The sequence below is a fragment of the Melospiza melodia genome, chromosome 16 (genome assembly GCF_035770615.1).
Source record: "Melospiza melodia melodia isolate bMelMel2 chromosome 16, bMelMel2.pri, whole genome shotgun sequence".
NCBI lineage: Eukaryota > Metazoa > Chordata > Aves > Passeriformes > Passerellidae > Melospiza > Melospiza melodia.
The window spans coordinates 8300265-8328071 of NC_086209.1; the positions used below are offsets into that span (position 1 = coordinate 8300265).

At 39.7% G+C, this 27807-nt stretch overlaps 2 protein-coding genes across 12 annotated transcripts in view; both read left to right on the top strand.

Annotated features, from left to right (window-relative positions):
* MTM1 (myotubularin 1) overlaps window positions 1-26332 on the top strand; it is a 42817-nt gene extending 16485 nt beyond the window's left edge. For 3 of the 4 annotated variants that reach the window (XM_063170505.1, XM_063170506.1, XM_063170507.1), the window contains 9 exons: window positions 7618-7701; window positions 8878-9027; window positions 10814-11002; window positions 14066-14251; window positions 15283-15489; window positions 19411-19503; window positions 20338-20451; window positions 20769-20945; window positions 23196-26332. In XM_063170505.1, the coding sequence (XP_063026575.1) occupies window positions 7618-7701; window positions 8878-9027; window positions 10814-11002; window positions 14066-14251; window positions 15283-15489; window positions 19411-19503; window positions 20338-20451; window positions 20769-20945; window positions 23196-23363 (1368 nt within the window). In that variant the 3' untranslated portion in view covers window positions 23364-26332. The remainder of the gene's footprint in view (window positions 1-7617; window positions 7702-8877; window positions 9028-10813; window positions 11003-14065; window positions 14252-15282; window positions 15490-19410; window positions 19504-20337; window positions 20452-20768; window positions 20946-23195) is intronic. The other variant, XM_063170508.1, reaches the window with a different exon arrangement.
* A 298-nt stretch (window positions 26333-26630) lies between these two features.
* MTMR1 (myotubularin related protein 1) overlaps window positions 26631-27807 on the top strand; it is a 38564-nt gene continuing 37387 nt past the window's right edge. For 7 of the 8 annotated variants that reach the window (XM_063170510.1, XM_063170511.1, XM_063170512.1 and 4 more), the window contains exon 1: window positions 26649-26721. The gene's annotated coding sequence lies outside the window, so the exon portion shown is untranslated. Of the gene's footprint in view, window positions 26722-27807 lie in introns of all 8 variants that reach the window. The other variant, XM_063170509.1, reaches the window with a different exon arrangement.

Consider the following 27807-nt stretch of genomic DNA (forward strand, 5'->3'; position numbering starts at 1 on the left):
AGGATGACAGGATATGTGAACCTTGAAAGTATGATGGAAAAGAAGAAGCTGTATGTGGAAATACCAAGTTATGGAGAGGTTCAGGTCAAAAGTGTCTTCTAGACATCACAAGGTTCTGGCTTCTGTTGCAAGAGGGTTGTGGATTGGGTTATCCAGGGCACACTCAAGTGTATTGTTGAGTATTTCCTGTATGGTATATTCCATCATGCCCATGCAATCTCATCCACATTATCATGAGGAAGAGTGGTTTTTATTTTGAGGCTTGTATGTAGTGAATATGGGCAAATCAAGTTGTAGCTGATAGAGTGTCTTGTGGGGTAATCCAGCTATGGGGCATGAATACCTTGGTGATGAGATGTGCACTTGTGTTAGGTTTGTCATCCAAAAGGACCCAGAGATCCTGTCTGGTGATGGCAGTGAGTGATGTGTGGAGTTGGCCACTTCCTGCTTGATTTGCTGGACCTGTTGAACCCAATAAAGCTCATCATTATATGGCCCATGTGAAGGCTGCTTGCCAACAGAAATTAAGCTTAATAACAAAAGTCTTGGTTGAGGCAGTAGTAATTTGGCCCTTGGATTCAGTAAACACAGAAGTTGGGGAGATGGTGACAGTGTGGAGGAAGAGTGGCTGTACTTTGTCTCATAACTATGTCTGAAGCAGGGCATGCCTGTTAGAAACCAGGATTACTTTGGAGGGAAATAAAGTGAGCCTGTGTTCCATCTGAAGTTGCAGCTGTCCTTATTTTCTAATGTCACAGCATTGATGAGCCCTTAACTTCAGCATGAACTAAGCAAGTGTGTGATTTTTTTGGTGTGCTTTCCTTGTATTTTGGCAAGCAGTTTAAACTGATGCTGCCAAAGGTAGAATGGTTTTTCTGCCTGGTTTTCCATTCCTGTCTTGCTTTTTGCTGCATGAGTTTGAGGCTGCATGATGAACCAGATAGGGAAGTGAAAAGAACTAAAGTTAACAAGGAGATAAAAATAAAAGCTTTACTCTGAGTTACTTCCTGTCTTGTTAGTCCAAAGTGAAAGTGGTGTCAAAGCATCTCTGGGTGGATGTGAATGAGGAGGGATGATGGCACTGCTCCCTTCAGTGGCTGGTTCAGATGAAGGTTTCACTGTGTGACTGTGGCAGTGTTGGGACTGTGCATGCCTGCCTTCCCCTTGGAGTGCAGCCAGCTCACTCAGGGAGGTGTTCTGCAGAGAATGTGCTGCAGTTCCCCATGACAGCTGAGGGGAGATGGAAGCCCTCTGATGATCAAATCTGAGCTCTTGTTCTTCTCTGGTCTCCTCTCTACGTTTCAGTTGTGTGGTTGATTATTCTTCTAATATCAAACTGATATTTGTATAATCACTGAGCCAGCATAACTCACTTATCCAGCACAAAATATTCTGGTTAGCCCTGTGCTGCTTTGGGTAATTTGGGGAGACCTGGTTTGAAATCAGTGTGCATCAGAACCAATGCAGGAGTGGACATGTGAGTGGAGCAGGGAGAAGACAGGAGAGAAAAGAGGGGGGTGTCCTGGTTTTAGCAATTATAAAATGTTAATTTAGCTCGGACCATCTTGTGGAAATGCATCCTGGATGTTTAGCTGGTTCAGCAGCACTGATACTTGTACAGCTTTGCAGTGGAAAGAAGATCTCACCAGACAATAAAGTTCTAAGGCTTTACTGTCCTGATTTTTATCTGTATTTTTATATTTTAGATCATATTTTTGTGTGATTGATTTTCAGCTGTAGTGGAACTTTATCCTTAGAGCTGATCCTAAACAGGAACTGGTAGAGATGCCTTGTTTCTATTTTCTTCATGTTGTTCCATTCTCGTACAAATGGATGGTAAATAAAACCCAAAAGATAATTTCTGAGTGCAGTGTACTTATTGTTTTCAAGATTTGTCTCCATCACCATCCCAACAGCAGTGTTTGAGAGCCTGTAATAAATCACAGCTGTTCCTCTGTGCCTCAGCATTGTCCTTGGTGCTTAGTTCCAGAAGCTGATTTTTGTTTGCCTCCAAATAGGCGTACAAATAACCTTGAGCATAGGTTGGGTTCAGATATCCTTGAATCAGTAACACAAAGTAAAATCTGATAGCTCATCTGACTGACAGCTTAGTTGATGGGAAGCAAGCAGCTGCTGTTGCTATTTGCAAACTTGTGCTAATTGAAAGAAAATCGTTGCTGAAAGTGTTTGCTTTTTTTTAATGTTTGAAAAAATAAAATAGCCAACCTCCCCCCCAAATGAGATGTTTTAGTACACCACAAAAGATGAGATATATTTGTCTCTGTTGTTTAGTTTCTACCTAGCTGCTGCTTCACTTCCTGATCTTACCATGAAAGTACACATCATCATTTTTACAAGATGGGTCAGCACCAGGGTATCTGCACAGTCTGTGTTTGTTCCTAACCCCAGTAGGTCTGTGAGGCTCTGGTGGCTGTGCTGAATGACTGGAACTGCTCCTCCTGGCCATGTAAAATGTCTGAGGGTTGGCTCACACCAGTGCTGCTGGATCTGCAGAGATGGCTTCAGCTGGAGCAAGGCTGGCAAAGGGGTGGCAGGCTCTGACAGAGCACCTGAATTGGCAAAGAACCCCTTGGCTTGAGGCTTTGTTCCCCATGTCACATCAGAGCCAGGGCAGCAGTGGTGTGAGGTGACAGTGTTCACAAAGTTATACCAGCACTACAATGTCTGCCCTTAGGTTTTAGATCAACAGGTAAGGTGTAACTGGCTAGGTTGTAATAATGGCATACTAAACACCATTAATAATGGCAAGGATAATGATATATTTATTTTTGAATACACTGAGAAACTGTCAGCCTTTACAGTAAAGGCTGAGTAACAGCATAGTAATTTATTATATGTAAAAAGGATACATCAGTGAGTTAGAAATAGAAAATGCAGCTGATTTTCTTCAGAAGGTGTGTGGCACCTTCTTGTGCTAGTTTGGCTGCTTTCTTCCTTTGCAATGCATAAAGATTGGTGAAATATTTCCTAAATTGTATGTACACTATATATTCATGTGCAAGTATAACATGTATTTATATGCTGTGATTCCATAAAGAGTAAATATGTAGCTATTGTATTTATATTGATATTTATATATTTACATTACGTTTATATTGGCAGACTGCTTGTTAAGCTGTAATTGTCAGATTGCAGATGCTTTCTCCTTTACCTCACAGAACTATGTTGTGTTTTGAGCAACCAGTGTATTACATATTATTTTTGTGCACTACATGGGAAGGAGAAATTGAATGTTAAAGACAAGCACTCTGTCTGTAGGAGGCTTAAAAATAGAGACTGTATTGAAATTGTGGGTAAACACCTGCAAGGAAGTAAACTATTATTTGCACAGTGAAGCATAAAAAGTACCTTACCAAAAATGTTAAGCCTTGTCTGTATCCTTCTCTTTTTTTAGTATAGTTTTAGTATGGTGTTCTTTAATATAATATAATGTAATATCATAAAATAATAAATCAGCCTTCTGAGAACCTGGAGTCAGATTCTCATCTCTCACCTTGTCCTGGGGACCCTCACAAATGCCATAAGGCAGGACTAACAATGATAAAAAGGAATTGAATTCTGTGTGTGTAGAGGGAAGAAAAAATGAATGGAGGTCAGGGTGGAGACTCTGAGTACCTAAAGTATTATTTGGGGAGAAAGAGCATTTAGGAGGGATGTACCATAGATTAGAAGGGAAGATGTGTGGAGAAGGCATAGAACCAACCAACTTTTAATTAGTGTGGTATTTGAAAGACTTTCCAGTGTGAGTGATGGTGCCCTGAGAGGGGCTGGCAGGGTTCCTGCCTTGGGGGCCATCCCATCCAAGTGCTGCTCGTGTCTCTCTGCTCTGACCTTGCTCTGCCCTCTGCATCTGAAGGCTGTAAATAAAATACCCACCCAGCTGCTCTGTGCCCAGTGTGAGACCTCCCTGCTTCCCTCCCCTCATGCAAGTGTGTGTGTGAGGGGCTCTAATGGGAAGGAGCCTGTATCCACAAAAAGCTAAGCCATGGAATTTTACTGAGATAGCCCCTCTCAAATTTTACATCAGGTGATACAGAGAACCTATGCATGTTGTATTGTGAATGGCAGAATTTCTCCTTCCTGTTTATTTCTGTTCCATTTGCCTGCTGCACTGTAGAATTGCACTCAGATTTCATGTACTGTGAGGTGAAAGCTTCAGCAGTGTCGAGTCAATCAAGACATAAATATACAAACATACAGCATTTAATCTGTAATCTTGGATTATTCAGGACAAAAGTAGAAATATGTGGGTCATTAGTGCAGATGTGAAGCTAACCTGAACTATAGCAAACCCTTCTGGGATCTAAATATGTGTTTATCACCTTTGCTTGTTGACTATAATTTGGTTTATCAGTTTGGTTGCATTAGAATAATAAAATACCCAATGCAATAAAAAATGTTATTCAGTAGAAATTACTTCATATTGCTCATTATCACATTTTCTTTCAAACAAAAATAAGTCATGTCCAAACATGTGCTAAATAAGGCTTGTACTGACACAGGTCAGAAAATGTAAATGTATCCAAGCATATATCTTATGTTAAGTATATGATTCTAATGGTTATAAATGTGGGTTGCTTGTTACAGTCAAGGTGAACTGTAGTTCAAAATTAAATAGACCTTTATGAATTGAGCATGACTGTATATAGAGTATTACATCTGTGTATCTCCTACTCTGTTTTAATGACAACATAACACAGCAATAATTGTGTATTCTGTTGGGAGAAGTGGGCTTGAGGTAGGGTCATGATTTTACTGTATTTCAGACTCCAGCAGTTAGGCTGGACTAAAGCTCAGGCCATCTTCACTGAGTGTTTCAAGTCTTATCTTAGAAGCTATTGGGTGGTGGGAATGGAATTCAGATCTTTAATCTTTTGGTACAGTGAGTAAGAATTTCAGTAGTCACCAGATTACCTGTGCAGTCTGTACACAATGGTGCACATCCAAATGTGTGCGTGTGTCAACCTTTTGCTAAAATTTAGTTAATGCTTACAGAAGAAAAATAATTTTTAGTCATCAGATTTTAGAGATTGGTAATTTTAAAATACTATTCTTGAGTATTCTTGAGTAGTATAATGCAGGAGTTTTCTCTGAAATGTTCACATAAAAATCCGAGTCCAAATTTTTCTCCATACACCTTTGCGTTCTTGGCAGTGTTCTGTGATTTGTGAAGACTTCAGGTTTTTGCTGGTTGATCTATTCTACTAAAGATTTTTTTTTATTATTGAGCAACATAGGAGGAATTTTTAATACCTGAAATATCAACAAAACTGATGAAGAATAATTGTGCACCTAAACAGCTAAGGGCTGTGTGACTGTAAGCTTTGGTAGCAGATGTGGTAAAGCTGCTGTAGCCAAGCATTTGAAATGAATCATGCTGTACATAGTAGGACATTGTTCTTTCAGAAAGGATTCAATCCATCCCCTCATGCATAATAAATTTAACCCTGGTTTTTAAAAGATGAAAACAAAATGCACTTTTTCCTCTGTCCTGTGGATTTTTTGTGGGTGGCATGAGCAGCATACCTGCCATTTATTTTTAGTTCAAACAACACCTTTTCTTATTTTTGTTAGTAAAACCCTGTCCTGTGTACCAGCTATCACAGTGCACTGTAATAAACTCATGAGTTTTACTTACCAAGGCTTCAGATGGGTAATTTTTACTTTCTCATGAGGAAACTTGCAGTAAGTAGGAAATTAAATAAAAGACTTATTCCTGCCTTCTAGACATCTGAGGTGACCTGTTAGGATTCCAGTGTTTCTGTTTTGTACTGTTCTAAGATTCTCCTTTGTCTCTGGGTCCCTGGTAAATTCTTAGCATAGTTGCTCTTTGGGGTATAGCAAATTCCTTTGGGAGGAGGGGATGGTTCTTGTCTGTAGCTGTGTATTAACAGTTCAGCAAATCAGTTGCATCTACTGCTTCAGATAGAGATATTCCCATTTTGCTGTATTCCTTGTTTGCAATTAAATAACCTTTTTCATGTTTTTAAATAACTTTTGATGCTTGCATCTACTCTTAATGAAATGGAGCTTTTTTCTGAGAGAGTAGATGTCCACCTCTTCATCTTTTCCCTCTGTACCACTTGACCACTTGAGGGCAGTTTACTTAGTAAAAATAATTTGTAATATTTGATTGCACTGAAGGTCTGCCTCTTTAAAAATTGTAAAGACATTCAGAAAACAAAACTAGGCAATGCAGTGTTTACTTCTGCAAACTTGCCAATGAGTGCACTTGCTCTAAAATAGTGATTTAATTAAAAATTCTAATTTGTAAAACTAGTGACATAAAGCATCTTGAGTGAGCAGTAACATCTTGTTAAAATATTTGTTTACTTGAACTACGTGAGGAAAAACCTTCTCCTTTTGAGGGGGATTCAGTTTTGTGTTTTGATGTGAGCTGCTCAGTGTTCAAAGCAGTGTAACTTATTGGGCTGAGCAGGATTGCCCAGAGCCTTCCTAAGGTTCAAAGCCTCCTCCTGGGGGTGTGGGGGTGGTGCAGGTTTGAAGAATTGCCTTCTCTCTGGAGCTTTGTAGGTGGAATCACAGCACCTTAGACCACAAGTTTTTTTCTTGCTTACTGGGTTTTCTGCATGTGTTGGATGTTCAGTTTAGTGCTTGGTTTCCCCTTTTAAGGTTTTTTTAATAGCTCAGGGACTTTCAGCTCTTTTATTACAGATGGGCTATGATGGGCTCTGCACTGTTTCTGCTCTGGATGCTGTTGCTCAGTTAGCTCAGGACAACACATTGTCTGTTGTGTTTTCTTTCTTTGTTTTTTTTTTTTTTGTTGTTTGAAACAACTTGGTTTCATGCTCCTTTTGGTGTCTGGAGAGTTTTTTAGGCCACCAAAATAAATTTTCTCACATTACTTTTGCTTTCATCCTAAACTATAGAAACAAACCAAGGGAGGAGAAAGGGGTTAATTAGGTAATACAGCCCACTTGGAATTTGTTGGAAGGAGAAGGAAGGTGAAAGGTATGAGGACTTGCTGGAATGATCAGTGTGGCTGCTCTGCTGTATAAATGAGTTGTGAGAGCAAGCAATAAAGCAAGTAAAAAGTAAGTAATGTAAGCAGCCAACAACTTCTTTTTGGCAGCTTTTCACTTTTGTGGAGTTTTACAGTAATTGGGATTTCTCTTAGTAAATATCAGTTGGCAAGAGGATGCAGAAGGGCAGCTGCTTCCTAATGGCAATGAATAGCAATTAAAACCTTTTTCCACTTTGAATTTAGCATCTAATGTTGTATGTTGTAATTGAGACTGTGCCTATTGGAGAAATTTGGTGAGAAGACAGTGGTTTATTTAGTGATAATGTGAAATTTGGGAACTAAACCATTCTAAAATATTTCAATCTCCTGACAGTAAGAAAGAAAAAAAATCCAACCAGTTAAACTTTATAATTTCTTTTTTTATTTTTTTGTTACTTGTTCTTTGCTCTTTGTGTAGTCTTTCACATACTGGATAGAAATGGAGAGAGTGTGGCTGCCATGGAGCAGTCAGCCCTATTTTGTAGTGAGCATTAGGGTATAACTGATGATGAGCCCTCATATTTGCCATTTGCAGTCAGTTTGGTGTAATAAGCTTCTTTTATATCTTACAGCCTTTTTTTGCCTTTGTAAATGAAGAAAAGTTTCCTGAAAATGGGTGGATGGTGTACAACCCAATGTCTGAATACAGGAGACAGGTGAGTTATTACAGGTGCCATTGCCTGGTGCTTTCACATCTCCCAACTTGCATAGAGGAATTGCTGTTTGTACATTTCTCTTATCTGCTGTTGGGAGAGGATGGAATTGCAACTTGAGGAAAAGTAAAGGAAAGAAATAAAACTCTTGAGCCTTTAAAAAAACACTAGAATGTCACAGGAAGGTAATCTTTGCTCTTTGAAGGAAGTTATTGACGCCTCTTACAATGTGTCACTGCTAAGTGAGCACAGGTAGGGAGAATGTGGCAAATATGTAACTGTTGTGTCCTAAACATAGCTAGGATTTGTTCTTCTTCCCAAAATGAAGTGGGGAAAAAAATCCAGCTTGTTTTAGAAACAGCATTGCTTTACAGAAATTACAGATGTCTTTTATATAATATAAAATGTCTTTTATATAATATATAAAATACAGATGAGTATTCTTCCTTGCTCTTTATGTGATCTTGGAAAAATATCAATGAAAGAGGATAATATTTCATTTTAAAATGTCTGTTAGATAACTAAAGTATGACATTAAAAAAATTACATGGCAAACAATAAGAACTTCCTGAATTTTTTTACCCCCTGTAGTTTTTTTGGTTCATGGTTAGAAGCCTAAGGCCCAAAAAAGGTAAAATACAAACACCCACACAAACCCCACTGTGCATGTGTGGAGGACTTACCAATATTTCTCCTGGAAATGCCTTACTGGTCAGAGTGCAACTGGATGATGTTCTTTCTCTGTAAGAAAGTTACCCTGAATCTTACTTTTAACTTGATGGTAGTACCAGGCTACAGGGAAGAAAGGTTATAGTGTGACTTTCTCCTCCACAGTCTCTCTTCACCAGGCAAGGTGGAAAAGCAGAGCTTTAGGCAAGCAGAGAAGGTAATTTTCTTTCCTCAATCCCACATTTGAAGAAATATATCTCCTAGTTTCAATAACTGTTTTGGAAGTTACTATAAGGCTAGAATTGTGTGCAAAAGGGTATGAGATGGCTCTGCAGCTGTTTTAGGCTGAATCCATCTGCAATGAGCTGGTAATCTTTTTTGCTTCTATCCCTTTGACATGGTGCTTAGTTAAATTGTTGCTGTGTGGCCATAATGTCATGTGAAACTCAGAAGCAGAATTATTACTTGTTCAGCCAAATCCACATGGACTAACTGCACGTTGTGTTTTAGGGGCTGCCCAACGAGCGGTGGCGGGTGACCTTCATTAACGAGCACTACGGGCTGTGTGACACGTACCCCTCGCTCCTGGTCGTGCCCTACAACGCCACAGATGAGGATCTCAAGAAAGTTGCTGCCTTTAGGTCCCGAAATAGAATCCCAGTGAGTATTGGCTGATGGAACTTGTCTGAAAGTGTAGCTCGTTATAAGTTACATCCAGACAACTTCCTGGTGAACGTGACGCAGAGGGTGCTTTTTTTTTGGAAATGGTTGTGGCAAAATAGTTTTGATTGGCTGGTGGTTTTCACTGCTTGAAACTGGTATCTTGGTCAAACCACATTTCCGTTTTTCCCCCATTACCCATGACAGCTTCATTGGTTTTAACTTGACTTGCCCAGTAACAGTGGCCAGCAGTGCAGTTTGCCTTGATGAGGAATGAGCCTTACTGCCATATGCACTGGTTACTGTTGCTGAGTGCCCATAAAAAGTAATCACAAATGTTGTCCTACAAGCAAACCACATGGCATTTAAACATAGTTCCACTGGTCAGTCCTAAAATAAGGCCTCAGTCTCTTTTGTGAATTCTCGGGCTTTTTAATCTGTAGAATAAGAGAGACCCATTTGGCTTCTGGAGTTTCTGTAATGAAAATTCTATTTCATTACAGTAAGAGAATTTTATGTATCAGCTCTGTACAGTACTATAGAAAATACTAATTTCTAACCCAATTCTTGTTTTAACTGGTATTTCCCTTTAGCAAACTTGGAAGACGTGCTGGAGTCTCAGACAGTATCAGAAAGCTGCTTCAAATCTGTTTCAAACAGATGCACAGCTCAATATGACACATATTTATTAGATATGGTATTTACTGACAGACTAGGTATATAATTATAAATTTACTATATATACACACATATCTGTATAATATGTAATGTGTATAGAATACATATGTGTAATGTATAGCCTGGGCATATAATTCTAATAACCTAATGGTGTCATCCCTGTCACCCCAAAATTCATGACAGGCCTTTTGGTATGCCTGTACAGTGAGTAATTACCTTGGTAATAGTAATTTTATTAAAATAGTAATTTTAAATAGTAATTTCATTCTTGTCAAGAAATAGTCACTTATCTTCACCCCATCCTCCCTGGCAGATCTTGTTTCTGATCTACACCTCAGGAATGAACAGTTTCTGAGGATTGAATTTTGGGGGTTTTTTTGTTTGAACGCTGATCTTCTTTTAGTCTGTAACCCACAACCTGTGGAGTGGGTGAGAATACTGTTTCTTAATGTTTTTCAACAATGAAATTACAATTTTTTTGCCTGTTTCTTGTGTTTCTTGCTTATCTTTAATCATCTGTTCCCTGGGCAGCTCACTGTCTTTTGTGGCAAGTCCTCTCTGGCTCTGAACAACAAAGACAGCATGTGCTTCACTCCAGTGCCTTATCTTTGTAAAGAGGGCTGAGGAACAAAATGTGCTTTAAAGAGAAGAGAAAGCATTCAAGATACTGCAGGAAGGTTCAACTTCCCTTCCTTTTCCAAAAAGGGGAAAAGTTGTTCTTGTAGAATTGGAGCATCTTAGTCACCATTTCTACAATCAGTTCATTTTCCTGGGTTGATTTTAGTTTCAGCAGAGATTGCTGTGTTTGTTACTAGTTTACTTTTAAGGATATTTGTGTAACCTAAGATACGTAGGAAAATATTAAAATACATTGGATTATATAGGTAAGTATGATTCCAGTAAGCATTAAATATGTAAGAGAACTCTTTGGAAGATTATTATTAAATCTTATAAGGCTAGAAGAAGTTGAGATGTCAAGGGATTGTATTTTGGAGAAGTAAAAAGAAAGGTGTTAATTTTCATGCTGTGTATTTTAAAGAACAGAGCTTTAAGCTGTGATTTTTTACTAAAATGAGTTTCCTGTGCTGTGTGTTTGCCCTGTGGCCAGGTTCTGTCGTGGGTTCACCCAGAGACCCAGGCTGTGATCATGCGCTGCAGTCAGCCCCTGGTGGGAATGAGCGGCAAGCGGAACAAGGACGATGAAAGGTACCTCGATATCATCAGGGAGGCCAACGGGCAGATCTCCAAACTGACCATCTATGATGCAAGGCCCAATGTCAATGCAGTTGCAAACAAGGTAAACAGGTGCTTCTAATGTCTTTGTTTTGAAGAGAATGAGGAGCAGACTTGTTTCACAGTTGTCTGTGAGGAGGTTTTGGGGAATAGTAGTAATCTTAACGTAGATAAATGTACGTAATCAACTACTGGGCCTCAAGGCCATGAAAGGACATGGGTATCTAAAGTAGGTCCCTAAGCAGAGTTTCAGGACCATATGTGGATTTCCAGACATGCTTTACCTTGTGTATTCTCAGCCAAGCACAAATCTTAGCATGTGACTGAAGTTAGGCATGACTCCACTATGCACTGGTCTGTAGAGCATGTCCCCTGTTGGAATGACAGGCAATCTACAGATGCTCTGGGAAAACTCCTTCCTAGAAAGGATGTGTGCATAAAGCCAAGCTCACTGACAGGCATCCTTTGTTTGGGTCTTGCTAACTCTTACATGGTCTACTTCAGACCTATCCTGGCATCCATCAAATAAAGAGAAAGTGATAAATAGGTTAATTTGGGTGTTTGCAGTGTAAATAGCAGTATGGGTATGATCCTGGATGCCTTGGTACCTGTTGTTCTTCCCTAGGTGCTTGCAGTTGGTAAGTACAAAAACAATACTTTCATTGGGTAGGGTGGCTGTTTGTTATCTGTAATCAAAACCTAAATGGGATCAGAATCATATATCAGCCCAGGCTGGAACACATCTTGAAAAATCATCTTCTCTAACCTGTCAGGAAGAAAAGGTATCCCTGTGGATTGCTTTCTTCTCTGCTTCCCCTTCAGCTCTGTGGAGGATTAGATTATTTAGGCAAGCTCAGATAATACCAGTACACTGTGTCAGTGTTGTTTTTGGCATGAAGCACAGTAGACAAGGATGTGGTCCATCTTTATATGCAGAAACCATGTTAGGGAGTGGTGGTGAAGGAGACAAGTTTAATGCTTTTATCTTGAGAGAATGTGCCACGCCTGGGGATAGTCCCTTAGCAAACACAAATGAAGGGACATGCTCTTCAGTGCTTACTAGTGAAGGTGTGTGTCTGCACAGCAAAGAGCTTGAGGGCTGAGCTCAAGAGGGTTTTGAGACCTGAGTGAAATTACAAGTGTGCTTACCTGGAGAGAAGGAATTCCAGCTTCCGAATAGTTCTGTGGAACAAAGCAAACACCAGTTTAGTGAAATGAGTCCTCTTCAGTGTTTGTGCTGAAAGGAATATGAAATGGTAAAAAACTTGTTTGCATCTAAGAGGTTTATGTGTAACAAATGTTAAGTTGCTTTCAAGAATAACAATAATAATTCAAGGGGGACAATAATACTGGAAGTTTACTCTGTGCAGGTTGGGTGCACCTATTTGTACCTGTACAGCCTTCTCTGTAATCCAGAATGTAGTTTGTTACACTTTGATACCATGTTTGTGTGTATAGCACACCTTCTTTCACAGACTCTGTCCTAGGGGCTGTTTTAACCTGATGGTTTGTATTTTGAGGGTCTGCCTCAATTGTTTGCATTTAACTGTACAAATCCCATTATCCGCTGCACAATGAATTTTTATGGGTGAACAGAACATGGCATCATTCTGTTTACCTTGTGGAAAGATTGTCAGTTGCAACTTTGAAACAAATGGGGTAAAAAATTGAGTTTGTCCAAGAACTGCAGAAAAATTTGAGGTAATGTCTTATAGACAAACTTGATATGTACATGTTTTAATTAATGAAGATATATCTAAATGTGAAATGCTCAATCAGAGCAGTGGACACAGTAGGGTCCATTTCTGGGTCTGAGAGAGAATGATGTAAAAAGTGCAAATCAGTGTTGATCAACTCTGAAAATATTTTATGAGCAGCTGTGAAGATTTGTCTAAGCAAAATCTTGGGCTGTGCTACTCATGCACTGCTGTGTTCCTTGTACATGGGTCAAGACAGTCAGGAGCTGCAGCAGCGCTGATGCTGAAATTGCAGTCATTCCTCACAAAGACTTCATAACAGTCAAAGGAAAGACAAAAATACACTCATTGCTTCTTTCACTGCAGAGCCTGACAGCTCTGATAATAACCCCACATCTCAGAAAAGACATAGAATAGAATAGATAGATAGAATAGAGATACTGTGCTGCTGTACAGCAGTGTAGGTGGCACTCATGGGGAAAGGCTACACTGTGCTTTAGGCTCTTGTCTGATGTATAGCTGGTTCCTGCAATGGCATATAAAGGCAAAATATATTTATCCAAATTTATGGCATCTTTTTGCTGTCTGCAGTAAATGTAGCAATTTTGCAGCACTCTGAGCTTGAGGGAGCTGGTGATGTTTAGTCTGGAGAAAAGGAGGCTCAGGACCTTATCACTTTATACAACTGCCTGAAAGGATGTTGTAGCCAGGTGGGGGTCAGGCTCTTCTCCTGAGTAACAAGTGATGGGGCAAGAGTAAATGGCCTCAAGTTGTACCAGGAGAAGTTTAAATTGGATATCAGGGAAATTTTATTTCTAGAAAGGCTGTCCAGGGAAGTGGTTGAATCACTGTCCCTTGAAGTATTTAAAAGATGTGGCACTTGGGGGTGTGGTTTACTGGTGAGCTTGGCACTGCTGGATTAATGCTTGGACTCAATGATTTTAAAGGTCTTTTCCAACCCAAAACAATTTCATGTTTATCTTTGGAAAGTCTCATTGGTGGCTTTGTGCCCTAAAATATGTGTGGGTTTTCTGCTTCCTTTTGTGACCAGGCACTTCCTCTGTAGTGGTGATGGTGAAATGTTTTGAAAGAGCAGCAGCAGAGCAAACTTTTTACTTATGTGGCTCTTTAATATCTTAACAGTCTAAATATGTGTTTAGTCTTCAGCACTAAAATGAAGTTTTAGAAAGTTTAAAGTAAGCTTTAATGTTGTTGCTAATTTACTTCTTAAAGACAGAATCTAAGATTCTTGAACATAATTTTTAAATTAAAGGTATCTTATTCTTAACTGAACTCTTAAATTTAAATTTACTTGGGCAAACATTTTATCACTTTTGTCTATTTCCATGTCAAATGGCATTCATTCTTTCTAGCTCTGTTGAAAAGAGTGTATATGTGACTAAAGTTAATTTCAGATCTCTTGTTTGTAGGCAACTGGGGGAGGATATGAAGGTGAAGATGCATATCCCAATGCAGAACTTACCTTCTTGGACATCCATAACATTCATGTCATGCGGGAATCTTTGAAGAAGCTGAAGGACATTGTTTATCCTAATGTGGAAGAATCACACTGGTTGTCAAGTCTGGAATCAACCCATTGGTTAGAACATATAAAGGTAACTTTTCCTTGATTGTTTGAAAGATGTTTGTCCAAATCTGTCATGTCATACTTACTTTCTTTGCTCAGCTTTGAAATAGTCCTAGAACACATCAAACTACTTGGACTACAAAAACAATATCTCTGAGTGTTGGCTTTTTTTTGCCAGCTAATCTTAGAGTATGTTATGAGACTCATAACTAAGCAACAGGTGAAACTGAGTGTTTGTTGCATGCCTCAAGTTAAGAGTTTTTAGTAGAAGAATTCATTCTTAGTCTGATTGGCTTTATATGCATGAGAACTAATTTATTTTGGTTTCTTGCAATACAGGCCTGCAAATGACTGTCATTGTGAGATATTAGTAAATACTTTAGTTGTCAGTGTGTATGTGACTTTATTTTATGAATTACAGTTTTGTAAATAAATCTTGTAAATTTATTTGTAAATCTGTAATTTTCATCTGGTAGCACAAATAAAATACTTGAGCTGGTAATTCACCAGTGTTCTTACTAGTTGACCTTTGGATCTTTTGTCTCAAGTATAGCTGTGCAAAAGTAATTAGAGTATTATGTAATGAATCCTACTTGATAAAATTTTCCTCTTAATTTAATATTTGGAAAACAAGTATATTAGAAGGGTGCAAGCTCCTTTTTCCAACAACTGAGATAATTCAGTCATTTGGTTCAAAGAAAGGAGTCAAATGAAATAACACTGAATTTTTAGAGAGTATATCCTATGGTAAATCCCCTCTTTCTTTGAAAAAGAAGCTTATGTTCTTTGGTTTATCAAGGTTACTGTTTTCTGCCCCATTTTTTAAGAATTTGCTGCGAGATGAGTTTGATCTTACTAAGGGATTAGGGAACCAATCTGTTCCTCTATTTTTATAGAAATTCACTTGATCTCCCAGAAAATTCTTTTCCAATTAATCTTCACTGCTCTTTTCAGGCCTTTTAATGGAAACAGCATTATTTCAGATAGAAAGAAATGAACACAGAGTTACCATTAGAGCAGAAATAAGCTGTGTGTGTTTGGTGTGTTTTGTCTGGCCAGCTGGTGCTGACAGGAGCCATCCAGGTGGCAGACAAGGTGTCGTCGGGCCGGAGCTCGGTGCTGGTTCACTGCAGCGACGGCTGGGACCGCACGGCTCAGCTCACCTCCCTGGCCATGCTCATGCTGGACAGCTACTACAGAACCATAGAAGGCTTTGAGGTTCTGGTGCAGAAGGAGTGGATCAGCTTTGGACACAAGTTTGCATCGGTAAGAATTACAAGATAATTGCAAAGACTGTGCTGTATTAACTTTTTTAAATGCTTCCAGTGTTAAACTGCTCACTTTGTGTCAGGGTTTGATGATTCCTTTCATTATTTTTGAACTTAGATTTAAAGCATCTCCAGGTAAACTGAGCAGAACTGTTAGGTTTGGACCTGTTTGATCAGTATTTTTCTTGCTATTCTTTCTCTGAGAACTCATGTTGTCCTTTGCATCCTTTTAAAAGCACAAAAGGAATTGTGATGGTGTTCACTGGGGTCTTATATGAGGGAAGAGATGAGAATGTTGACTCCATGTTTCAGAAGGCTTGATTTATTATTTGGTGATATATATTATATTAAAACTATACTAAAGGAACAGAAGAAAGGATTTCATCAGAAGGCTGGCTAAGAATAGAAATGGAATGGAATTATAACAAAAGGTTGTGTCTCAGACAGAGTCTGAGCCAGCTGACTTGATTGGCCATTAATTAGAAACAATCACATGAGACCAATCACAGATGCACCTGTTGCATTCCACAGCAGCAGATAATTATTGTTTACATTTTGTTCCTGAGGCCTCTAAGCTTCTCAGGAGAAAAAATCCTAAGGAAAGGATTTTTCAGAAAATATCATGGCTACATGGAATTGCTAGGGTCACTGTGGTTATTGAGAAAATACAGAGGCAGAAAGAAAATAAGGAGGCAGAAAAATTGTGTCCTCTCAAATTCTTCAGATGAAGAACAAATAAAGCTGGGACATGAGGTTCTCTATCACTCTTTCTTTGGACTGTTTTGACTGTCACAAGGAGCAGATGAATGAGTCTGACCAGTGTCTTCTAAGAGAGATTTTGCATGCTGATTCCCAAATATTCTAAACTTGTTGTAATAGCTCCCAAGAGACTGTTACTGGTAATGCTGGCTCAGCTTCTGTTCATTTGTCTTCTGAGCAGAAGGTTAGAAGCTCAGAAGTTCAAGTAGTTGCTTCCATAGGAAGTCCTTAATATTTCACTGGTATGTGAATAACTTTCACGTAAAATTCACAGAGTATTCTAAGTTGGAAGGCACCCTGTTCATCCTTTTTGTGTTAGAAAACTTTTCAAAGTCTTAGTGGAACTTTTTCTAAATGTTGCAGCTAACCATTTAACCAGGAAATCTACATGAGGAACCTGGAGGAGCAGATTAGGTTGCTGTGGAAACTGTGCTGTTACTTGCTATAAACATTACAACAGTGTTGTTTGTTGGAGCTGAACCCTGTAATCCACAGTAAGACATTTCTACAACTTCAGTAGAAGTTACTTGCATGGATATTTTGTCCCTAGTGGAATATCCTAAAGATACTAATATTGCTAAAATTTGGAAAATAGGCAATCTAGAAAAAAATTAAGAAGAGGAAAAATATACCTACCTGTGTGTTTCATGCCCATTTTACATTTGCAAACATGTAGGAGTGCTGTAGTCATTTGGAAATCCATGTATAACTACTCAGCATGAATCACCTCACCATTTACCTGTGCTTGTAGGCTGTGACATTTTCTCATCTGACATTCAAAAGGTGCTTTGAGGCTCAGGAGGTTTGTGTTTTGGGTGTTGGGAGTGATAGCTGATGTAGTCTGGTTTTGTGTGTACCTACTTGTGGTCCTTTAGCAGTGATATGTTCTATAGACCTTTAAGTATTCTGTCTTGGTACAGCCACAGGAAAATGTGAAGCCAATGGCTTGACTTTTTTTTTTCTCACGTTTTATTTTATACTTTAAAAAGTTAAGAGTCAGGATGCAGATAAAATTAGATGGTATAACTAGGGCACTTGAAGTCAAAAACATGTGTTATGGTTTACCACAAAGCTTAAAAAGAGATCTGTGTGTTCTTCATCATTATTAATAAATTCAAATAATCTATGTTTCTTTTTGTTAAACCGTTCATTTTAGTTGGATAATCAAAGGATTTTGTTCTCCTTCAACAGATGGTTTTTTCCAAATAATGAAGCAGGACTTGGCATCCCTTCCAGATGATTCACTCAGTCCATTGGTTCATGTCTGACAATGTAGCAGCAATAAGAGTGATTTAAGCAGTTGCTTTTGCTTAAACTGCCATTTTCCCAACTTGCTCAGTCAAGTAGCAATCTTTGGAAACGGTTGAAGCCACTCTTCAGCCATCTGCTGTAATCTGAGAGTACTGTAAATTTCTGTTTGATGGGTTATTTAGCTTATAGTGAAAGTCAGTCTTTTCTGGAGTGTTCTGTAGAAGTGGTGGAGTCACCTTCCCTGGAGAGGTTTAAGACATGTGATGTGTTGCTTGGGGACATGGCTTAGGGGTGGACTTGTCACTTCTGGGTTAACAGTTGGACCCTGTGATCTCAAAGGGCTTTTCCAAACTTAACTATTCTATGATAAAAAAAGTATAATGCAAGCAGAAAATATTATGATAATTCATTCTCCTTTATAGCTTGGTAATTATGTGATAGAATTGTGACTTTGAATAGTAAGAAGTATACAGTGCAGTTAGAGCAGTTCCTGAACCTCATCTCTGAAACTGTTGTTGTTTCATTTTCCTTTAGTAGGGAGTTGAAGAGTAGAGCATTATTTTCATTGTCTGGGTTGGTGCAAGCTTCATGTTTTTATGATACCAGGGTTGCAATTTGGATTATTTAATATCAAATAACCAAATAGTAGACCACTTAATAGTTCCTCTCTATATTTTTTATCAAATGAGGTGATTGTTGAAAAGGAATTCCCTACCCCAACTTTTCTATGTGTGCTGAATTTAGTGCACTCTCCAGATGATAAATTTGCTTATGTAGAATTTAATTCTAATTATGCATTCAAATATGAGACATAATTATAGATGGAAAATAGACATCCTGAAACTGCTAACTATAGTGGAAGTGGACAGACTTTCACTCCTTACTAAACACATATATGACTCTTAATGGATATTGAGTATTTCAAATCATGAAAACTGAAGAGCAAGGAAGCCAATTTTGTTTTCTTCTTTATAGCCCTTTTCGAGTCATTTGTTACTGTTGACTGAGTTCAGCTGCAATTCTTCATTTCCCTATATTTCCTCCCATTCAATTCTATTATTTTAAACTGTCTTGGAAGCCATTGTACAGAGTAGTGTACTGCTCTTATGATTTTTCATGTCCTTGAGGCATTAAGCTTTCTATTTTGCAGGCAGATAAGACATCTCAGGTCAACATACCTGCTTTTCTTTTGTCTCCTCCAGCAAGTACATTCAAACAGAATTAGGGAAGGAAAAGAAACTCTTTTTCCCTGAATCTCTTACCTGTTCTCAGCTCTCAAATGCAAAAAAGGAAGTAAAACAGCTTTTACCCAATCTACTTTTTGTCTGTGGGGCAAATTCCTTTGATTGTTACTTTGGGCACCTCAGAATAAGGAGATCACAAAAACTTAAATAATCTGTTAATTTTGTGTCAAGAACAGGAATGTTTTTTTGATCTTGTTCATGTTTGCTTACTATCTCAGGGTGAATATTAAAGTTCAAGTCTGGAGGAGAAAGAGAAGATTGTGTGGATAATTTGATGATCTAGGTCCTGCAGTGGCTTAAAATTAAAAGGAAGACAAAGTATGCACCTTGGCTTTTGACAGACTTTCCATGTAAATGTAGTTCAGAATATGTCTTGATTATTTAAGTAATGAATGCTTCAACAGTTCTGCTTGTCTAAAAATCAACAGGTTTTTATAACAGGACCAGTTATCAGTTTGGAATTTATTTCAGATATCTTTGAAACAGCTTTGCAGGGTTTCTGTGTCTGAAGCTCTCCTCCTTGGTGCAGTAACTAATTTTGAAATTTTAACAGTGGGTTGCTTTATTGCAAAAGAATTAATGCTCTAGTACCAAATAAGAAACCATGTCTGTTGCCATAAAATAGCATGTTTCAGTTAACAGGAGGCTGCTTTGCTTCATTTCAGAGAATAGGCCACGGTGATAAAAATCATGCTGATACTGACAGATCGCCCATCTTTCTGCAGTTCATTGATTGTGTGTGGCAGATGTCTAAACAGGTACGTGGTGATGTTCTTCAGGAGGTAACAGTGTGAAGAGATTACTGAGCTAAAACCCTACATCTTTATTTTTTTGAAAAAAGTATTTGAAGAGGACAGCATACCCCTCTGCTCTGAGCTGTAGTAAAAAAGAGTGTATTTACTTTTTTGAAAGTGATATACAGGCTGTGGTTATGTTGCTGGACATGGCACTGGCTGTGCAGGCATGGCTGGTGTTCTCAGATATGGGATTCTCAGACACATTCTGAGGGATGTTTCATACCTGGCAGAAAGCTTTTGGAATTGCACCCAGCTGTCTTAATGGGGTCTCTTGTTTTGTTTGACCATTTAGTGAAGCTGTCCCTTGAACTGCAGGGACACCTGTTGTTTTATCTATGCCTAAAAAGGAAGCTAGGGAGCTTTTGAGTGCTGTGATTTAAGCATTGTAATGTCAGTAAGCAATGAAACAAAGCAGTGAACTTAGTCCACTTAGGGCTAAGGATCAGGACCTTTATTTTCCTGTGTGGTGCTGGACTGCAAGAATGCACTGAAGAGCTTTTATTCTGTCTTGATAGTAAAAATGTATGTGTAACTATTCTGTACTTTATTCTTTTTGTAAGTTAAAGGTAGGTAGAACATTTTGAGAAGAGATTTTTCAGTGACTAGTTTGAGAAAGTTGAACACCTTGTGTCATTGGAACACGTAGTCTGCTATACAGTACATGAAAGCATTATCTTAAAAATTATTTGTAGATGTATCCACACTTCTAAACTACTTTCAGTGTTTCAACCAGGGCATGGGCATATCCCCCTGCATTTTCCATGTAAACAATGAGTTTGTCTTTCCTGGTTTTAGTTTCCTACGGCCTTTGAATTCAATGAGCAGTTCCTGATCACAATCCTGGATCACTTGTACAGCTGCCGCTTTGGCACTTTCCTGTATAACAGCGAGTTCCTCAGAGAAAAAGAGGTTGGTCAAACCACTGCTTGTGTCATTGCATTTCTGTCTTTACTCTAGGCGATAGCAAAAATTTTTGTTTGTATTGTATTTGGTTTATAGTCCTTGCAGGCAGTGATTTTGAACTGGCTTTTTTTCTTGTAGAGTAGTGCCATGCAGTCACTAAAATACTTGTCAAGCACTGGCTTTGGAATCTTTATAATACAGAAATGTGTTATGCTTCTAAGTAAACCAGAAGTGTACTAATTTTGGAATGTAACAATGGCTTCTATGATGGATTTCTTGATTTTATGCATATATTTACTGTTCTTATTTTGATTTCATTTTAGAAAGTGACTGAGAGAACGTTATCCTTATGGTCTTTGATAAACAGTGACAAATCTAAATACACCAATGCTTTTTATAGTAAAGAGCTAAACCGAGCACTCTATCCTGTAGCCAGCATGCGGCATTTAGAGCTCTGGGTTAATTACTACATCAGATGGAACCCCAGGATTCGGCAGCAAGTAAGTAAATTCTCTGTAACATACTAAAAATGCTCTTAGAGACTGGAAATAAGGATTTTGTAGATTTTGTAGAGTACTACCTGTAATCTGTTCAGGTTTTTAATGCTTTATTTGTAAAGATGGAGGAAGAAGTGTAAGCAATTATTTAGCTGTCTCTTAGCTCATTGAACTTATTCTCTGTTTAGTGGCAAGTCATCCTTGTGCTCTTTCTAGCCCTTTTTTCTTGTACACATGTCTAAGGGCATTTGATGCTACTAAATCCTGAATGACAAAGCTTAAAAATGGGGCTTGTTGATCCCTGAAGAGTTGGGGCATTAGCAACACAAACACAGTTACATCTGCTTGGTCTTTCTCCTTTTGCTTAGAGAGGGTATGAAACAATTTACAAATGAAATGACCTGCTGAGTCCTTTCTCTTTCAAAGCTGTATGAATTGATGGTAAGATTTAATTTTTTTATGTAACATTGATGACCCAGCATTGTTTACACTGTGGGTGAAAGCTGTTATTGAAAATTGTACAAGTAGATCAGATTGGAAGTCCAGAAAAGCTTTTATCAAATGACACATAGTTCAGTTCTGTGGTTTTAATCCATGTGGACACTCAGTGTTTGTTACAGTCTTGCTGGAAATCTCCACCATGTGGCACATAAAGATTTTGTATAGAGACTTTTCTGTCCTTTTTAACAGCTTGTGGAGATTTGAGTAGAAGACAGAGGAGCAATTTGCTTGACAGAAGCAATCTTCACAGTCCAGCCCTTGGAATGAGTCAGTAGTTTTCAAGCAATACACTTCCTTTTGCACAGCTGATCTCCTGTATTATTTACAGCACTTCAGAGGCTTCAGGAAAGCCTGGCAGTTTGCTATGGCTTTTTACAAGTACATTGCCTATTGGAATTGGAAGTCCTGGTTTTAAAGCTTTTCTTGCTTGTTGTGAAAGATGAGGGTGTTTTGCAAAAGGTGAATATTAAGATTTATTTTAGAAAATAAAGAATTATAAGACATGCAAATTAGCTATAGATCTACTTAAAAATGCAGTTTGCCTATTGGGAGAGCTTTTTCGCAGGAGTTTCTCCTTGTATATGCAAACCCAAGTGACAGTATTCCTACAACAGTCTGCTGCTACTACTGGTCCCTAATTTTCGCCATTTTTGTACACAAAATGTTACTTTTTCCTGCAGATAAAATTTATGCTTCATGTTCAGTTAAGCAACTGAATAATGAACATGTGGCCTGAACCATTTTTTTGATGACCTTTCTTAGTCCGTTCCTTGTAATTATGTTCTGCTAGCAAAACTATTATCCTACATTGCCACTCATCTTTGTACCTACATCAGCACTGATCCAACTTCCAAAGCTGCCTCAGCATTCACCATGATCCTCAGATGGGTGCACAGTGAGTGGTGCATCTCAGAGTGCTGGTTGAACTGGTTTTGAACTGGTGAGGTGTTCAGCCATTTGCTGCTAAAACTCCACTGCTGGTAGCTTTGAATGACAGGCAGTTAAATGTGAAACAGCAACAGCTTCTAGACAGGTGTATCCAGCTGAAAAATACTTAAGGCTCTCTCTCTGCTTTGGACATTTGTAATAGTTATTTTCCATTTGTTTCATTAGTCTGAAAAGGAAGTCAAGCTCAAAGTAGAAACAGTTAAAAGGCTCTTTCTAAGTAATCTCCTGAAAGCCAGAGCAGTTGATTTTAAACAGGTGCAAGTTTACTTAGACAATTCACTTAAAAATGTTTTTTCACTTATTTACACCAAGTTGCAAATTAACAATTAAAAATTCCAGTAAATTTCATCAGTGAGAGAAGTTATTTAAACTGAAGACATGGATCTTAATCTGATCAGTGTAGCTAAGATAATCTGGCTGAACACTGTGTTTTCTGGAAGATGCTGAGACATTTGGCTTCTGGACTCTAAAACCTTTTAGGAAGTCAAGAAAAAAGCTTTGGTCAAGGTATACAAGTACCTATCTTGCACACAATATTAGATAAGAAAATAAAATCCATATGTTCCAGGAAGTGGTGGCTGATTTTACTGAGTTAGGACAAAGGATTTTATGCCAAGATGGGCTTTGGGGGAGACAGCTGGAAGGCAGAGGGCTCTCAGGTCACAGCAGTGAGTGATTCTGTTTAGCTCTGATGTGCTACACCTGCCAGGAAGCCCTGGATACTTGAGCAGCCTGTGTACAAGTGAAGTGCTCAGACTAACCTGGGTCTGTGAAGTGCTCAGACTAACCTGGATCTCTTCCTAGCAGCCAAACCCCGTGGAGCAGCGTTACCTGGAGCTCCTTGCCTTGCGTGATGATTATATCAGGAGACTTGAAGAGCTTCAGATCACAAATAATGCTAAGATATCCAATTCATCAGCCTCATCAACATCTCCCTCACAAATGGTGTCCCAAGTGCAAACACAATTTTGAAGAAAATGTTGGCTTCTTCCCATACTGTAATAGCAAGTGGTGCTTAACATAGATCTCTAAAGAGGAATATTCTAATGCCTTACACTAGACTGTCCTAACACAAATTATTACAAACTGTCTTCATTTGAGGAGGACTTCACAGCAAACACACCCAGCTCTTCGATTACGTGCCTTTCAGAACCTGTGGACTGGGAACATTATTAATCAACTCATAGCTATGGAGGGCTTTAAGAGTTATTTTGGTAGGTCTGGTACAAGTTAAATTGATATATTGTTTTCATAAGAATGCTTTAATTTATTACATTTTAGGTCATGTTTTTGTAAGGAAATTCATGCTCAGTCTTACCTGTCATGAATAAACACAATAATGGCAATAGGAATATTAACACTGTATATAATTAGGTATGTCTGTGTTCCTGTTAGGAATACATTCATGGAGTTTGTGAGAGAAAAATAAATTATATTGCAAGATGTCAGAGAGAAGTGTTGAAACTTTCTGATTACCCAAGAATTCCAAATTTTACTTTTTTTTAATAAATAGAAATATGGAAGGCATTTCAGTGATATGCTTCTAAATAAAAAATTCAAATAGCTCAGTAGATATCAAAATAAAAGAAACTTTTTTATTGTAAATTGATTTTATTTTTTTTAAAAAAACAAATGAAAGTTGTACTGGTTTCTGAGAAGTTCTGTTGGGGCTAGCTGTTCAGCACTAAAGTACAGTACAAATTATCACTGTGGGCAGTATTGATTCTTTGGATTAATACAGAATTAAATGTTTCCAAAAGAAAGTTTATAAAATGAAAAACAGAACTACAGAGACATTGCTTAAATATTCAGCAATAGCCATAGTATTAAAGCTTCTGTTTGTCTTTTAAAAATAAATGTGCCTGTTTAAAGGAGCTTTTATACCAAAGTAGACAAAAACTCTCAGTTATAAATAATTTTGAAAGCTTGTATATTTATACTTTACTGTTTAATTTAACTCCTGTTCAGCAAATTTATTCTAACATTTAAGGGGCTTCAGTATCCAAGATTTGCATATAGTGTCTGCACTTATATTGAACATTAAAGTGAGCTCTAGTTTCAAGCCTACCTTTCAGAGGCTTTTTGTAAATCTTTAATTTGTTTCTTTCAGGTAATTTTTAAATAGTTGCTAGCATTTCTTATGACAGTACAAATTTTGCTCTTGATATTTAATTAAAATTTTGCATATTCTCATAAGTTTAATGATATTCAAGCAATCCAGGAAATACTGCAAGTCAGAATCTGTAAAGGACTCTAATATTGTTATTTTAAAGGAGATATTTTGATGCTTTAGGCTTCTATCATTGTAAATTATTGTACATGTGGTGAGTTTTGATCTGCAAGATATAATAGGATTATATATAAATTAAGTTTTGTGTAAGTGTATATAATATAGTTTATTAGAAATTCTGCAAGTTTATAAAGTGTAAATATTTTGCATATGAAAACTAAATTTAAAGGTATAGTTCCATAAAATAAGTCAAAGTTTAGAGGACATTGAATATTTAAAACAGTATTTTTTCAAATGAATAAAAATATACTGCCTCTGGATTTAATTCAGTATATGCACTGAGTTGCACTGTGTTTTCAGGGAAGTTCAGAGCATACAGCATGTGTGCTCTAAATATGCAGAATTATATGACTTTTGTCCTCTAAATTTCATTGTCCCATCTATGCTCTCCAGTATGTGTATCCAAAATAACAATGTTGTCCCCCAATCTTGACTTGTTAAGATTCATTACATCAGATAAATGAAGAAGGATACTCAGTTGTTCATGATGTATTTTACATTTTGAAAGCTATGCATACTCTGGTATATTTGCCTTCTACTTACTTGTGGTTTATTTAAAGAAAAAAGCGCTATTTTTATTAGAATATTTAAAGTTTCTGTATTTGAGTTTAACATATTGGCGACATCTCTGAGCGTTGTGATAAAGTTCTGAAAATCTAATCGTTTTTACTGTGTAAACACTACATGATAACCTGTTACATTTGGGAAAGTGTCATGTAATGGAAAGGATCTTTTTGCACTTACTTCATTACATATTACTTTGTATTACTCTTCAGCTGAATTTGTCTTTGAAGCTCCCTAACATGGCTCTTTGCAGGCTTGCAATTTTTCAAGCCAGCAGATAGGATGTGTGTTTTAATTGTTTTTACATATGAGACCAACATAAAGGTGATTGTAATCCGGTCTGTTCTGGAAAATACTACTTGTGAATGTAGGCATCCAGATTTATCAGTGCTAGCAGAACATCTCTGTCCTTCCCCCAGTCTGGGCTGTTGTGCACAGACCTCCTGAGCTCTGTGCACACCGGTCCCTGCCAGGAGCGCACCTGGGGAAGCTTCTGAGCTCGTGAGGATGAAACTTGCAGGCGCTGAGTGCCTTTTCTAGGAGGGGTGAAAAGCAGAGCTGGGGTGTCAGCATCACCAGCAATGAATGCCCAATATCCCATAAGAAATGTCAGTCTTGGAATGCTAGTTTAGGTTTTTTGTATTCTTCCTTCCATGGACATGAGGAGAATAAGCTATGTTTTGTGCTGGGTTTCTGTTACTTATTTAGAAAGGTTGTTTTTTGAATGCCTTCTTTTATTTGCTCATGCCTTACCCTTCCCCCCAGCATCAGTTATGGCTGTACCTAAGACATGACTTGTGTGCTACCTCCTTTTGATGTATTGTTAACCTCTGCCTTGAGTTCAGATGTTGTGTCGCAGCGAGCATTCTGTCATGCATGAGAACATGATCAGTGTGATCAGTACCAGCGCAGGTCTCCTCAGTACTGCCGCTTCCTCACTAACCATGTCGGCCGCTCTCCTTGGATGCCGCGGGACTGCTCTGGAGCCGGGCCCTCCGTGCCAGGCCGTGGGTCGGGGGAGAGCAGTGAACATTATCCGTCTGCCGTGTCTGTGCGGGGAGGGGAAAATAAAGATGTCAGTGCTGAACTCTGTGCCTCCACCAGCCCTTTTCCTGCCGCGTCTCCGCGCTGGGGCCGGAACGGGCGGCGGGCGGGAGTTGCCATCCCTCGGCCCGGCCCGGCCCGGCCCGGCCCCGCCTTCCCGCGGGGGCCTCTGGGAAGGCGCCGCCGCCAGGTGACAGCCCTCGGCGCTGCCGGGGCCCCAGCGAGCTGGGCTGTGGCGGCCGGGCCGGGCGCCGCGGAGAGGCGGGAGACCGCCCGCCATCCCGGCGGCGCGGCCGGAACCATGGAGCGAGCGGCGGCGGCGGCGGGGCCGGCGGTGGAGGGCGGCGGCGTGAGCCGGAGAGCCGTGCGGGCGGGGGGCGCCGCGGCGGCGGGCGCGGGCTCGCGGCAGCCCAGCACCGAGACCCTGGACAGGTGAGCGGGGCCGGCGGCCGGGGACGGCCCCGGGCGGAGCGGGCGGCGGGAGAGGGGGCGCCGCGGCCTGCGGGGCCCGGCGGGGGAGGCGGCGGGCGCCCCTCGGCCCAAGCCTCGGCCGTGCGCGGTCCCCCGGTCTCAGGGCGGCCTCCCCGACCCCTCCGGCCCCAGAAGCTGCAGTCTGAGGGCGGCAGTTGTGCAGCGGCGGATGGTCCGCGGCGGGAACCGGCCGTTGTCAAAGTTTCCTCCTGCGCTTGCCGTGTGCCGGCAGTGCCGCCGCCGGCTTGGCCGAGGCTGAGGCGGCCCGGGGCTTTGGCCCGGGGATTGGAGCAGCGTCCTGCAAACCCGAGCTGAGACCGTCCGCGCGTTTTGAGTCTCTTCCCGATTGGTTTGGGTTTTTTTCCGTGCGTGTATTTAATCTGCAGAGGTGGGACTGTCCCCAAGCACCGCTGTGCCCTCTCGGTGTGCGGTGTGTCCCGGAGTGCTGTGTCCCTGGTGTGTGTCTGTGTGTGCAGTGTCCCGGAATGCTGTCTGTGTGTCCCTGGTGTGTGTCTGTGTGTCCCGTGTGTGTCTGTGTGTGCGTTATGTGTCTGTGTGTCCCTGCTGTGTGTCTGTGTGTGCGTTATGTGTCTGTAAGTGTGTACGGTGTGTGTCTGTGTGTCCCTGCTGTGTGTCTATGTGTCCCGTGTGTGTCTGTGTGTGCGTTATGTGTCTGTGTGTCCCTGCTGTGTGTCTGTAGGTGTGTGCGGTGTGTGTCTGTGTGTCCCTGCTGTGTGTCTGTGTGTCCCGTGTGTGTCTGTGTGTGCGTTATGTGTCTGTGTGTCCCTGGTGTGTCTGTGTGTGCGGTGGGTCCGCAGGATCTCACCAGAGCGGTGCCAGGTGGGACCGCATCTCCTCAGGCAGCCCCTGGTAGAGACATTACTTCACTCAGAAGTTTCCAGCTGAAGGTGGGCTTCAGAATTGAGCTTAAAAATCCTTAAGCAAGAGTAGAAGTGAATGGAAATCTCACCCTGATGAAAACTAAATAAAAAATAATATTTAAAATCAGTGCTAGGTTCCAGTCTCTGTATTCTCTTTTTTCTCTCA